Source organism: Tursiops truncatus, chromosome 12, assembly GCF_011762595.2.
Source record: "Tursiops truncatus isolate mTurTru1 chromosome 12, mTurTru1.mat.Y, whole genome shotgun sequence".
In the NCBI taxonomy this organism is placed as follows: domain Eukaryota; kingdom Metazoa; phylum Chordata; class Mammalia; order Artiodactyla; family Delphinidae; genus Tursiops; species Tursiops truncatus.
This window is the reverse complement of record NC_047045.1, coordinates 84,425,306-84,440,582: the sequence shown is the minus strand read 5'-3', so window position 1 is coordinate 84,440,582 and position 15,277 is coordinate 84,425,306. Positions and strand designations below refer to the sequence as shown.

Genomic DNA, 15,277 nt, shown 5'->3' with positions numbered 1-15,277 from the left:
GTGCAGGCAAGCAGTGATATCTCTTCCATCAGGTGTGGTGTAACAAATCTTATGGACACCCAACGCATTTCTCATAGACAAGAACTGCAGAACTAAACTAACCTCGGTCTGCGGTCACAATCCTTTGGTAAGGATGGACACGCATATCGTGCCTTCGAACTTTAGTAGCCACCGCACCTAGTTAAATTGCAATTACCAAGACAAAGTTAGAGAACATTCACAAGGGAAAAGATAACAAACATTAACAGCAGGTTTATCAAAATGGATTTCAAATGTTTGTTTACTACAAAAGTTTTCTTTTAGGAAACATGTTAAGGCACAGTAGTCTTAAAATTAACCATAATATGTTGCGTATATATGCATCTATTAATATTGCATTCATTTCAATAATCTTGGCCTTAACCTATTTTATCCATTCATTTACAATCCCAAGTTACAGATTTCATGAACTCTATTAGATCCAAACATAGTTAAGCTTTACTAGTCACATATTCACTGAAGTGCCTTTCTTGCAGCAGGACTACTTAAATAATGCCATGTTTAATACTGACAATTATTTGCTAACCTTAAGACCACTTCCAGAGTCTATCACTTAAGAAGGTTTAAAAGCAATTCTTAAAGCCTACAGATTGTGGTTCTAAACTTTGAGTCAATAAGTATGAACTGCAATGAATTAGGTGATTAGTAAAGCAAACAGTATAGTACACTTAGCAGTCAGTATACTACTATACACTCCTTTATAAATTACCGTTACTTTGTAAGATTACAGCCTAAACCAATTAATAACATACTTTTCCTTTCTATCAGTGTGCAAAAGTGCAAGTCAGTCACTGACTGCTAGGCTAAGCGTCCCTCCCACCCCCTGGAGGCTGCTGAGACTAAGCATTTGTTAAATTCAGATCTGATGAGGGTTCAGTTAAGACCGTTCTTGAATTCTTAGCCTTTCGTTGGGAAAGCCATACCTAAAGATAAAAGGAAGGGAATTAAAAATTAGTCATCAATGAAGATCTGATGCTAATACCAATCTCCTCACTACCACCAACACACATGTCTGCATCCGTTTTGAAGGGCACTGCTCATTTTAAAATAATATGATGAGACTTGATATATAGCATGCATGTTATCTGTGTGCAAATTTATTATAACACAGCAATTTGAAATATTTTCTCAGTTCTCCAAGTGGTCAATATCATGTTTTACTGCTTAGGTGGCAAAGCGAGAAATAAAATTGATAATGGAATCTTGTCATTTAGTACTCATTATTATTCATCTTATGAATGTCAATAGGTATCTGTATATTTTGCTTTCAATTTTGTCAGTCTAATAATTAAGTATTATAAATAAAAATTTTCCAACACAACAAAAGCACATTGCTTTAAAATGAGAAATTTTACTGCAGTGCCTCTTGCTGTTTCTAAGCAGTAAACTGGTCCATCACCCCTTTTTTCATTTTAGAAAAACTAATCTTATGTAAGTATAATTCCACGAGGCAAAATCAGCGAGATCTTGCATTCAGAGTGCTGGAACAGCAGCTGGTGGCTAAGAGTGCCAGCCCTGCAGGAAGCAACAGTCAAACTCCTCGAACAGACGCTGTGCGTGCAGCAGAGAGGAGCTCTGGGGGAAAGGAGCAGGCATGGGGCCACAGGACAGAGCGTTAACAGAAAGGAAAACGTAAAGGGGTTATAGGTTACATGTTATTTTAAAAATGCTTTGAGAAATATGCAACAGAAACAGGCCTCTCATAAACAGTTCTATTGTATAATTCTGACCTATAATACTTTTTACAATGATTTAGAGATAAACAGAAAACATGTACAATAAAATGTATCTGCTCATGAAACAAAAGGCACCTGAGTGCATGCACACACACAGATAACATACAGAGCATCGTGGCTTTTTTTAATTGAACAATGAATTTTCAAGTTTAAATCTTAGTGTCCGGGTTCATTAAAGACTTTCATATTTTTAGAAATCAATATTAATGCTGGGAAAAAAAGAACTTAAAAGATCAAAGTCCTAAAAGTCAACAACATGCATGCAGCACCAAGGTCATATACAATTCAAGAAAAAAGAATTCAAATTCTGTCTGGTAAAACAAAGGGGCAGCCCGGAAACAGTTTGTTCCACATTGACTGGTCGTGTTAGAACAGCTGCTGTACTCTAGTCCTTCATCCAGCAAGTCAATGGGCTGAAATATCAGGCATGACTGGCATTTCAATCCACTCTATAAAAAAAAGGCATCAGTAATGTCTTTTTCAAGCACACCACTTTTTGTTCATGTAAAACCGAGCATTTATAGCATGATCTTAATTTTCGTCTCAAATGTGATTCTAATTCAGTGACTTGGTATTTACTTCATTCCATACTGTACTACTGAAATTAAGAGTGTCTCTTATGTTTAATATTAACTAGGACTTCAAAAGAGAAAAGCTGAAGAAAACTGAAGAATGCAACTATTGGTCCCTTTCATATTTTAAGTGATCACAAATATTAGAAAACACACATCAGTTTTAAAAATATCTCAAAAAACTTTCACATAGAAGTTTAAAATTTAGCTGACAAATAAATCTCCGACACAAAAGGAATCTAAAAACTGGGTGGTGGAGCTGATGAAGAGGATAGGCCAATAGGTAGGATCTAAAACTCAGAATTGACCGCAATGATGTCAAAAATGTGAAAAGTATTTTCTGTTTAAAATGTTCATCTCAAATTTACCCAACCAAAGTGAATTTCAGTCACCAAAGTGAATCTGAATAAATTTAAGGTACAATTATTTACAGGAGGAAACCCTTATAAGAGGCTGAAATAGAACAAAATTTAGTTTTCAGTCTTTCTAATGTAAACTTGTCTCTCTAAAATGGATATATCATTTCAAAGTCTGGGGCAGCAGAAGTTATGAAGAAAAATGTCATTAACCACACAGGGAGAACAACTTACCTAATACACCGCTAGGTTCAATAGGGTACTCAAGGATCGATGTAGCTGGCGCCAACGTGTAGGGGTATTCATAGGGCGTGTAGATTAAACCAGCTTCGGGCCCTGGAGGGACTATCGCAGCAGCTGGGTGAGGAGTTCCGTTTGGCATGACAGCGGTCTGTATCTGTCTGATCAAAGGCATTATGGTAGGGCCAGCTGGCGTAGGGGTGCGCAGGGCAGCTGGCGGGAGAACGGGCGCAGGCCCCGTGATAACCCTTGGAGCGGCCTGGGCTGTGGCTGCAAGAGAAAAGGCAAGGGCTGCTACAGTGAAAGCGAAGAGATTGAGAAGGAGGCACAGGGACAGCCGAAGGCGAGACGTGGGAAACGAGAGGGCAGGGAAGGGAAGGAGAGAGCAGAGAAGAAGAAAAATAAAAGGAAATCGTTAGTACATGCGCTGGTCACACAGAAATGCCAAAGCACACCAACCAAATGCAAAACAGCTTCCCCTTCCCCAACGTGATTGAGAATAAATGTGCAAACATTAAAAAGCCACTGGGGGAAAAAAGAATGAGACCATTAAAACAGGTTATATTTACTTCATATATCGGATATATCTATGTTTTTAAGATTTCATGAGACTAATGGTGCATGCAGAAGCACAAAAAAAACACTTGCATTAAAAGATGTTAAAAAATACTTGGTAATTGGAGTCCACAGAAATACAGTTTTGGTATATTTCTAAAGAGTAGCTTCAGTTACAAATGAAGGAAAGCATAATTTTCATTGTATTAACTTAGTGAAATAACCAACAGTTATTAATTTCCTGCATCTGTAGGAATTAACTTCTTTATAGAAAAAACAATACAAAAAAATGTTACATTCCTAAACACATGACTATTAATGATATACTCCGTTTCATGAGTAAATTAAAGCCAACCATTTGTAAAAGTAACCACTCTAAACACACTAGGGTGCCTATATTTGGGAAAGTTGGCTATGTCTTTAAAATTCTATTTCTTTAAAAAAAATTAGTAATTTAAATGACATCATGTTCATATGAATGATGTGTAAAACTCAGATTGTCTCAAAATATAAATTTCACATTATTTCATTTTTAAATATAAAAAAGCAATCCTCTTACAGTTTATGAAAGCATGCACAATACATATAAAGGGGAAAATAGGATTAAAAAATAGTATCATCTACTGCTCTCTGTGAACTCACACATAAAATCAACAGAGAAAAAAATACTGGAGGAAAAATGTGCAAGCAAGGGGAAAGAATAGAAATCAACAGAAGAATCACTGCATTCAGATATATTCCAAATTAGCTTTTATTTTTTTTTAAATTTTGTCCTTTGCATAAATGTAACAACACTGCATTCAGATATATTCCAAATTAGCTTTTATTTTTTTAAAAATTTCGTCCTTTGCATAAATGTAACAAACTAGAAGTCTTAAATCTGTAAGTTAACAGAAAATTTCCCGAAACTCTTGAATTTAGAAGTTGAAATTTCATCAAAAGAATAAAAGAAAAGTTTGTAAACTCAAAACTTAGGCATGCTGGCATAAAATAAAATCAAGAGAGTGCCCTCAATTCTTGAAAGCAGTAAAAATGGGACAGTTAGTCCCATATCAAGTGACAGTTATTTCAACTCTTCACTTTGTTTAACTGTTCACGTATTGTGCTGCCAAAAGGGGAGAGGTCTGGGGACAAAACAGCTGAAACAGCTGTAGCTCTGAGCCTCAGTCTCATTCTTACGTGATTTAATGTTGGCATCTCTGTAGGTGCCATTGAGAATCGCAAGCTCCATCAGCTGCATCTTCTTCAGGCTGTCTTCTCCCTCCGCCTATACATGGAAAATACAAGAGCACTAAGCACTTGAAATAGTCCATACACATCACAGCCATATCTATGCACAAACCTTAAAATAGGTATCATGTGACTATAGCCATCTGTTTCAATCAGGGAAGAAAGATCAGGGAACCAAAAGGTGCTACATGCTGAAGCCCATTCTCAGTAATGGGATGTTGATACACAGGATACTCTCAACTGCTACCAGCTACATTCCTAAGGTAAGCTACACTGATTTATTAATGTTCTTCTAAAAAGCTTTACTTTTAAATGGGATCAATGGAAATATTAGGTAAATTAAATACAGTATAGTCTCTACAGTACCTATCACTCTGTTGAAGAGTCTAAAACTCAAATGTATTCATTAAAAGACAAAAAACAAACTGGGATTTTAAACATGTAAGATTTGACTGTGGTATGCAGGTAAGGAAATTTGTTTAATTCTCCCAAAAAGGAAAATTTAATAAAATCATAATCATAAGAATTTCTAAAATTTGTGTATATATTCTCGTTTCTTATGCCAACATCCCGTTCTCCCCTCAATTAGCAAATGCTATCAATTCTAAAGCAAATCCATCTTTAGGGGCATCTGATACACTGTCCAAGCCAAGAAAAACTTAGTAGTGAAATGGGGCACTATTAGTAATTATGCAACAGGCAAAACCCAGGGATGCCTCTGATCATCAAAATGGCCATTTCATTTACCTTGGATTTGCCCCACACCCTCTCCATTTACTGTTGTCACCCTTGCTCTTGTCATTATTGGTATATTACCAAAACTACTACAATAATGTGTTAATAGTATCTGTTCTCCAATCAATCTATGCACAATGGCCAGATTAACTGCCCAAAACAAAACTTTCATCTTAATGTTTCTTAACATTCTCATGTCTTAAAACCCTTCATGGTCTCTTGCCATCTAAAAAAATAATAATACATTTAAATTACCTATGGCCTGGCCCCAAACTATCTTCTCAAGTTAAATCAATCTATGTTCTTTACACATATCTTATATTATAAATCAAGCCAAATCACTCCGTTATTCATCTCTGTGCATATTCCTATTTCCTCCATCTTGAATGCTTCTCTGCACTCCATTCTACCCTTCATCCTTCTTTGCAAATCCTACTTCATCCCTGCAGACTTCAACCTAAGTGCTACCTTCTCAAAGGGCTATCCCTAGATCGTATTTTTCTGCCCTGAATTAGTTTGTTGTATATCACAACTACCAAGCAAAGAACAAGCTCCTAGAGAACAGAGCCTATTTCCTATTTATCACTGCCTATCTTCCCACTCATCCCATCTCCCCAAGTCATTTGCTAGGATTTAGTTTTTAAATGACTGGTATGAGAAATCTTTAACTGTATTTACAAATCTCAAATGTCTAAATCCTGCAGGATAAACTTCAGGAACAGAAAGATGAGGTTCATCCCTGAAGACGGTGGCAGAAATGGAACTATGTGCTGTTCACATATTTTATGCATTATCTAAGCCTCGGGACTTAATATTTCAAAGGAAAGTAACCCAATAATACATTTTTCTGATATAACATTGGTCCTTCTTGATTCAAGAAAGGAGCAGGTGACAAACTTCTCAGTCCTTTCCTATTACACAAAACTCTATCCCTGGCACTGTAACAGCACATGGGGCACTACAGTTTGTAACAAAGAGAACTGCGAAGTGGACTTCTAACAAACTACAAAGAATTTTTTTTAAGGTAAGTGAAAACATCATGAAGACTGATGTGCCACTGTCGGCATGTTCCACTGCCGACTTTTCGGTAACCTACTCTGCAGTAGCAGAAAATGGACAAGATACTCGCACTCTGTGGAATTGCTATTCCTTGATCCCTATGAACATGTACAGATGAATGAAAAAAAAAGAAGTAATATTATTTATTTGAAAGACACATTACTTGCTAATGATAAAAATAAGTAAGCAATGTCACTGGAAGAGAAGAATTAGAAATCTATTATGGGGCTTCCCTGGTGGTGCAGTGGTTAAGAATCCGCCTGCCAATGCAGGGGACACGGGTTCGAGCCCTGGTCCGGGAAGATCCCACATGCTGCGGAACAACTAAGCCCGTGAGCCACAACTACTGAGCCTGCATGCTGCAACTATTGAAGTCCATGTGCCTAGAGCCCGTGCTCTGCAACAAGAGAAGCCACCGCAATGAGAAGCCCGCGCACCTCAACGAAGAGTAGCCCCCGCTCGCTGCAACTAGAGAAAGCCTGTGTGCAGCAACAAAGACCCAATGCAGCCAAAAATAAATAAAATAAATTTATAAAAAGAAATCTATTAGGATAAAACTGCATAAACTTGTCCACTGAAAACTAGTGATACTAAAAATTAAAATTTGCCACATCGTTTCAAACCCAAATCTATGTGTAACAGAATACCAAAGTAAGTATATAAACTATACTCTATATAAACAGAAAGAAAAGCAACAGGTATACCTTCAGTCACCTTCCACAAGAAAGTGGTACACATTTGAAAACGTCAGAAATGTAAGAAGAAATAAAGATGAAAGAAGAAGTGAGGTGACACAATGCCTCATACACAGTGCTGTACAAAGAAGAGGAGCTAGAACACGTTTTCACTGAACAGCTTCTTTCGGATAACAAAATAACCACATTCATTAGCTGGTGATGCAGTAAAACTTGGGAGGAAGGCAAAGAAGATGATGGAAGAAATACATGTGTGCATGTGCAGGGCCTGTGCATACATGTGTGTGCCTTTTGCAGGGTACAGGAAATGAAAAACTGATCTAGTGACATCAACAGAGGAGGATAAAAACCAGAGCAGCACAGCTTTCACTAGGTGGTGTCAGTGAAGTGTGTCATAATGACACAGTTGCTGGAGGCCACCAAGACTTACAAGTTACGAATTACAGTATGTACACTGAATTATATCACATTATGGCAGGCTATACTAGTATCTCCTAGCAGAACACAGAATTTAGTCGGCAAAGCTGGAATTTGAACCTGGTGGTCTCACTCCAGAACAAGCTTCTCTCTTCCATCCTCACCACTCCTACCCACTCTGCACTCACAGGGCATGACGTTATGTGTCTCAAGAGACAACTATGGACATTTGGGTGGCTCTAGTTTTGGGATATTGTGAATAATGCTGCTATGAAAATTCTCCTACAAGGCTTTTTTTGTGAACATAAGTTTTTATTTTTCTTGGATAATTACCTAGCGGTGGAACTGCTGGGTCATGAGGTAAATGTATTTTGCATGGAAAACATTACGTGAAGATTATCAAAACACTGTAACACATTTATCTTTGAAATATAAGTTTAAAAATATAACAAACATTGATAACTTCTCTACAGGTCCACTGCCCTGCATCTAAAACCTGTGACATCAGAAGTGTTTTGAGAACTTTTCAGATTTGTAGAAAAATAATATACCAATGATTATATAACATTCCCAATGGGTCTGGTGGAATACTTCAGTAATCCAAACTATAACAAACATAAAAATACTTAAACTAAGTGGGATTAAAAAGACTATAAACACACTTTTCTGGACTTTTTGGGGTTTGCAATTATGGATGACAAATTATGGATCTGTATAAATATATATAATTTATGCATGTATTACTTAATATACAGCTATGTTATCAGCTATATTTAACAGCTATGTTAAAAGTGATAGAAATAGATCATGGTTAATATTGGATCAGAGTAACATGGTTTTAATGTTTTAAAGTAGAACAATTTATATACTGTTCTACTACCTTATTAGAATTAGATATTAGATCTTCATCATTTAAGCATTTATACTGCATAACAGATCTATGGCATTGGTACTTTATTATCTCGGAGGCTCAAAAAGATTAGGTAGCTCACCCAAGGTTATACAAGGTCACAATGCAAAACCAGCTTTCAAACCAGAGTACCTGATCCAAAGTCCTCATTACCTTCTCCAATGTCATGCACGGTGACTTAAAGTGGAAGCACTTTTTGAATTCATCAAAGAATTCACGTAAGAAATGAAGAAAATTATGTTTATTTGGTATTTTAAAATCTGTAAAGTACACATTAAAAAAACCCCCACTACAACAGTGTAATTAAGTACAACGGAGCTAAAACAAATGTTTATTTCCAAATAATTAAAATGTCAACTAACACAATAATCTGAACCACTGCCTGTAATAAAAGCCCAAACTTTCCAGCTTAGCATTCAAGGTGCTGAACAACTTCTATGCAGCCCTATTTGCAAATGTTTTGCACTAGTCAAAATCATCTGTCCACTGTCCCCTAGAATATATACTTTGTGCTTTTCTGCCTCTAAGTTAGACAAGATCTTTTCTAGCAGCATGCTGCGTATGCCTCTTTTGAGAGCCCAGAGATAGATCACTGGCCTCTCCAGAGTAGCCTTTGCTAATCATTCCCACAGATAATGATATCACTTTCCTAAATTTATGCTACTCCTTTTGGGGAAATCAATCATATAGAGCCATGTGTTATCTCTTCTTTTCTATTTTTTCATGTTGTTTTTAGGAAATTTCTTACGTGACCTGTAGGCATGAATCAACTAATAACCAATACACCAGTCTTCTTTTTGCCTCCAATACCTTGCAAACATGAACTTACTCAATACATTTAAAAAAAATGGATTCTTACTTTTCTATAAATTTGAAGTAATGAGTAGAAAAGGTTTTCCAACATTAAAGTACATGACTTAATTCACTTGGAGAACAGGGCTGAGCAAACAGTAAAGAGAAAACAAAAGAGTGACCACAGTTTATAAACAGTTTTAATACCAATCATCGCCTGCATCTGCCCTGTCAACTAAAGAAAACTCTGACAAAGAACTTAAGGACTTACACTTAAATACAGGGTTTTATACAGGACAGTGACATAACAGCATGTCTTTAAAGGCTTATTCTGGTATTTTGTGAATGGACTGTTGGGGGCTCAAGTATGATTAAAGAGACCCAGTCACAAGCTTTAATCCAGTCCAGGTGACAGAAGAAGAACTGGACTGGGGTGGAAGTAACACAGACAGAAAAAGTAAGTTAACTTGACAGGACCTGATGACTGACTAGATATAGGGGGCGAGGAAAAAGGAGACATTAAAGAATGATGAGATTTTTGGATCAAGCAATAAAGGAGATAGTGACTCCATTTAATGAGAAGACAAAGGCTGAGTGAACTTCCAAAAGTTCTGGTTGAAAATATTATGCTTGAAATGCTTATTTTAAACACCCCAGTGGAGATGTCAGGGAGACAGCTGAATAAGAATCTGAGGTCTACTTTTCAACTTAGCCTATAAAAAGCGAGTAGAAAAATTATCTCCCACACCATTTTCAGAACATTTTTCTCCAAGATGATACAGCAATTATTAAATTTCAAGCTGACCTGCTATATGCTTTCAAATGCTGGGTCTAGAACTCTATATAGTTCTATATCTTCTAGGCCAGCTGGTTTGTTAGGCTCTATCCAAGTGAGGGGCATTAAAGTGAGAATGAAGAGCTGGCTGAGGGGAGAAGGAACGCCGCTCCCTCCGGCACCAGCTGTTCTCAGCTCTGCACCTACCTTGCCAGGGGCAGCTGTTTGCAGGCCCCACACTCCTCTCCCAGTGCTTCTAGAACCAGCTTCGCCGAGCATCCCCAGCCCTCAGCCACAACCAGTGTAGCCACTCTTCTGAGCTACTGAGATTCTATCACCAGCCAAGTGGCACCACTTTGTCAGAGGTTCTCCCTCTGCACAGAACTTTCTCAAAATGTCTTAAGATCTAATAACAGTACCATTTTCTCTCTTATCTCCCAGCCCTGGTATAATAGCTGCTTCCCGGAGTTTCTAAATCTGAATTACACTCTTATCTCCTTTCTCCGTTTTTAGTTCTCAACACCCACTTAACCAATAACTTTATTAATTCTCTGTTGAAATACCTAGTGTGGTTTCTGTTTTCCTGATAAAGAATTGGCTCCCCAGCACTGCTTCATCAGAATCTGAATTTCCCCGCCTGGCATTTATGGCCACATCAGCTTCCTCTCCTTTTATATCACCAACTTCATTCTGTGTCAAAAATCTAAGTACACTCTATGATGATCTGTTATTTCTTTAGATTATTTAAAGGTTCCTTGATTCATGTTCCTTCCTTTTCCCAGTCTTCACTGTTCAGTTAACAGAGGCTAATGAGCACCTACTATGATGCAGATACTCTGCTAATGAGTCCAACACACCAAAAAAATGATATTCACAGATCGAAGTACATTAGAGAAATTCCCAGAATCGTTACAGAAATTCAATATCGAAAAGATGTATCGGAACTGCTATACTTAGGTGGAGAGGCAAAGTCAAATTAACGTCATTACTTCACTTGGGCAATCGAGCCTGCTCATCTTTTACAAAGCAAGCCCTTAGTTCAAATAGTATGCAAAAAAGGCCGTTTCACTGAAAAATCCGTGGGTCAAAATGTTAGAGACACAGTAAAGGGGAAAGAAATCTTGTCATGTATTTTTCTATTTCCCATTAATTACACTATGCAATATACTCTGATTTAATCACAATACCTGGTTCAGCAGCAACAACTTAACACAGATAAAGCAAGGTAACGCAGAGAAAAAGCATGAGGCATTTTATTTAATCAGAAAAGCTTAAAACACTCAAACACACACACTCACTGACAAACACATATACAAAGCTCCATACACTACATAAACTACATTTTATAAAACTAACAAACACTTTTACCTTAGGGTAATACATTCTGTCTTTTTTTGACAAGCTATAAACAGATTCATCTCAAAGCAGTGATGATCTCGGAAAAGAAAAGCCACGTCTACTAGAAAGCATTTATTCCTTTCTATGTGAAATATAGTATGATACAATTTGAAATATTTTCTATAGTAAGCTTAATAGAAATGACAAACTTTTGAAAGATTTCTATGATCCACAACTCAGGCTACATACTAGTATTAGTAATAAATAAATAATGATAGTAGATATAAATAATGATAGCAGATATAAAAATAAACATAAATAATGATAGAGCCACATCATTATTTTATAGGAAAAAACAAAAGACCTCTAAAGTTGACTGTATTGTAGGTGGACTTTATCAAACTATATGGCTGGGGCAATAGAAGAAAGGATAACTACAAATTGTGAGCTTAAGAGAGCCTTATCCTATAGCAGAAGATGAAGAGTGAGAACCTGAAGACAGGGTCTAAAAATCTATTTGCTGTGAGAGGTATACAAGAGGAGTAGGCAAAAATATACTATGACAGAAGCTGACACAGGGTGTAGTGGAAGACCAGATGAAAAAGTATGGGGAAAGAATCACAAATCACTTTAAGGATCTGATGATAACCACGGACTGTCTAGAATACATACAACGGTATACAGACAAAATGTGATGCACAATTGTAGGGGGTTAACCATGAGAACTAAACTCACCTATGAGTATCTGTGTTAGAACTACTAATTCACCCCAAATGGTCTTGAAAGACTTCCAGTATAATGTCAATCTTCTACAGGGACTCTTTAAAGTAACCCATTTTTCACTAGGAGATATTCATTATATTTCTGAGCCATCAAGCACAGTCTAATGACCTCAAAGGAGAGCAGAGGCAGAAAGCTACTTGGTCCTTAGAGCAATCTGAAGTCACCGCTGCCAGTTTTCCTTATATTCAAACTATTTTTGGATATAATCATTATGGTGACACACCTGAGGCCTTTAATTTTGGTCGACTCCCACCTTAACTTTTTTTCTTTGTTGCTTCATAAGCTATCTAAAGGTATACCTTCATTATAAATAGTTGACTAAAACTTTGAACTAAATTAAGGCCAAGGGAAAACAAAGCAGGGAAGGCAGAAAGGTTGGTAATTTCTTCAAATGCCAGCTGGCAGCATCTGACCTCTCTGACGCACAGGAGCAGCAAAGGCAGTGAAGGCAGATCAGACTGTCTTTTGCACTATAATTTTTGTTGCAGATTGTCGAGACATTTATCAGTTTTCCTTGGTCGGAAAAAAATAATTAAGCTAATTAAGTATTTCATTTTTTAAAAGACTTTTTTCCCCCTGGGATTTGAGTAACAGTTTCTATTTTATCTGTTTATAAAGAATTTAACCTTCCTTATCTCATTTAATCCTCTTGATAACTCTGTAAGGTATATAACACAAGTATTATCTCTTCCACTGGCTGCACTTTAGGGTAAAATTAAACAAAAGATAGGAATTCAGCTGCCATGTGAAAAAAGCACTTGAATACTTCTTATGCTCAGCCATCCCGTGAGAGTGAGAAAGCCATGTTCGCTTTAGTCACACTTGAAGAACCAAATAACAATAAATAGAATTTGGAATGTAAACAACACATTCCTTTAGGGATGAAAAATATTTTACCTCTGAAGTAAGTTGCAAATACTCTCCTATTTCTTAAGTGGGAAGCTATCTACATAGCAATCTAAAAACCTCATTTTAAAGCAGGCATAAAATAAATCAGAGAAAGTTAAGTACAGCAGTTGACTGAACTTGCCTTAGAAAACTTTTCTTCTATAGCAAGACCAATTGTGAGTGGAACAGCTGTTGTGCTAGAGTACACCATACCTTAGAGGAAAGCAATCTAGGAAGTTCCTCTACTTAAGAGATTTGAACCTTATTAACTTTTACAGTAAACCAATAAAACCACTCTCCTTAAGCAAGCTGATTATGCATGGTCATTTTGGGTTTGGGCTCTTCCTGTATTCTTTGTGGCTGCTATGTTTACCCTGTATTTTGAGGCGTTTTATGAACAGTAAAAATCACACCGTATCCAATAATGAACCCATAAACGTTTAGTAACATAAAATTATCAATAGAAACAAAACTGAAAAGTGGTGAAAAAAATATAAATGCCAGAAAGCATTGTAAAAAACCCAAGAGTTCTTTCTTCAAAGAGCAGATGGAACTTACTGTAAGTCATAGATGACAGTTGTGTGCTGCGACCTCAAGTCTTGGCTGAATGTTTAAATGTACATAATGTCAACAGATGTGCTGGGAATGGAACAGGTATGTTCAGGCTGCCAAGGAATTCCCTGTAACACCTGATGAGTTCATCAAGGAAGGGAGGCACTGACTTCCCTGTCGGTTCAGTGGTTAAGACTCTGTGCTTCCAATGCAGGGGGCATGGGTTCCATCCCTGGTCAGGGAACTAAGATCCTATATGTGGCACGGTGTAGCCAAAAAAAAAAAAAAAAAAAAGAAAAGAAAAGAGGAAAAAAAAACACACAAAAAAACAGGGAAGGGAGGCACCTGCCTCAATAGATTTCTTTCCAAACACACTAAACTGATCTATTTTGTAAAAGGTACCAATGATATACCACCAAGGAGGGAGAAAACAGTACCATCTTAAGCTACCAAGGACAGAATCATTAGTCTAAACTGTTTAGTAGGATATACCCAGGAACTGAAAGCAGAAAACACTGAAGTCACTGGGACTTACAAACAAATTGACTTAGGTATTGTCTTTTCAAATCTAGGTGCTTCTATGTTGCTTTAAAATTGTATTTTAAAATTACCCATAATCTACCGCTCTAGGAAAACAGCATTTTTATTCCCACATGTCTTATTATGAATGGAATTTTTCCTTTAATATTTGTTATTCAATTTTATATCTTACTATTTTTATGAAATATTCTACCAACATTTTTTGTATTATAGTCCTTGAAATTCTAAAACATTATATTCATTATATAAATGTTTACTGAAACACTATCTCTTGGACAGGTTTTATTAACTAACGAATAGTTTGCCCTCTTGGAAACTGGTGGTGGGCGCGGGGGCAGGGGGACTGGGGAAAGGAACTGGAAGCAGAATATTAAGCAGTGAGAACTGACTGACAATAAGGACCTTCCAGAAACACACTGCAACGGTGCTGAATGAAGTTTGGGCTGGTGATGAACAGGGAGGGAAGGCTTTGGGGTATCGTTACATAATAATATAACAATTTGAGACCTAAATGATGAGTGAGAGTTAGAGGGGAGAAAGAATGAAGTTGGTTCTGAAAAAAAGAACATGTTCAAAAATTTAGAATCAAGAGTATGAAATAAATAGTAAAGCTGGTAAGGTAATAAGTCATGCTCAAGCAACTGGACGTACTTCTTGGGAGTAATTAGAAGTCATCCAAGTGTTTTAACCTAAGGAGAATCATGATTAGATTTCTATTTTAGAAGCATCACCCTAGCTTCAATAAGGAGAATATTTGGAAAAATACAGCAAGATCATCAAGATTAAGAGGCAATTACAGGTTCCTAATCCAGGCAACACATAACGCTATCTGAACTGAGGTAATTCCAGTGGGGATGGAGAGACAAGAACAGAAGTGAGAGATGGTGAGAGGGTAAAACCAACTGTATGTGTGGTCAGGTGGTGTTTAACGGTTCCCTAGCGCTCAACATTAACCTTCTGTTTTATAAAGAATTCTGTTATAATAAAATAGATAACTAATAAGAACCTGCTGTATATAAAAAAAAAAAAATTCAAGAAGAAAAAAAGAAAACTGTTATAAATTGC

The 15,277-nt window shown here is 36.8% G+C and overlaps 1 protein-coding gene across 8 annotated transcripts in view; it reads right to left on the bottom strand.

Annotated features, from left to right (window-relative positions):
* The window catches only part of QKI (QKI, KH domain containing RNA binding), a 143,562-nt gene that overhangs the window by 9,823 nt on the left and 118,462 nt on the right, over positions 1 to 15,277 (bottom strand). For 3 of the 8 annotated variants that reach the window (XM_019951619.3, XM_019951623.3, XM_019951625.3), the window contains exons 5-7: positions 4,678 to 4,765; positions 2,938 to 3,237; positions 103 to 177 (exon numbers count right to left, since the gene is read on the bottom strand). In XM_019951619.3, coding sequence (XP_019807178.1) covers positions 103 to 177; positions 2,938 to 3,237; positions 4,678 to 4,765 — 463 coding nt within the window. Of the gene's footprint in view, positions 1 to 102; positions 963 to 1,744; positions 2,225 to 2,937; positions 3,238 to 4,677; positions 4,766 to 15,277 lie in introns of those variants that run through there. The other 5 variants (XR_002179694.3, XM_019951621.3, XM_019951620.3 and 2 more) reach the window with 5 other exon arrangements.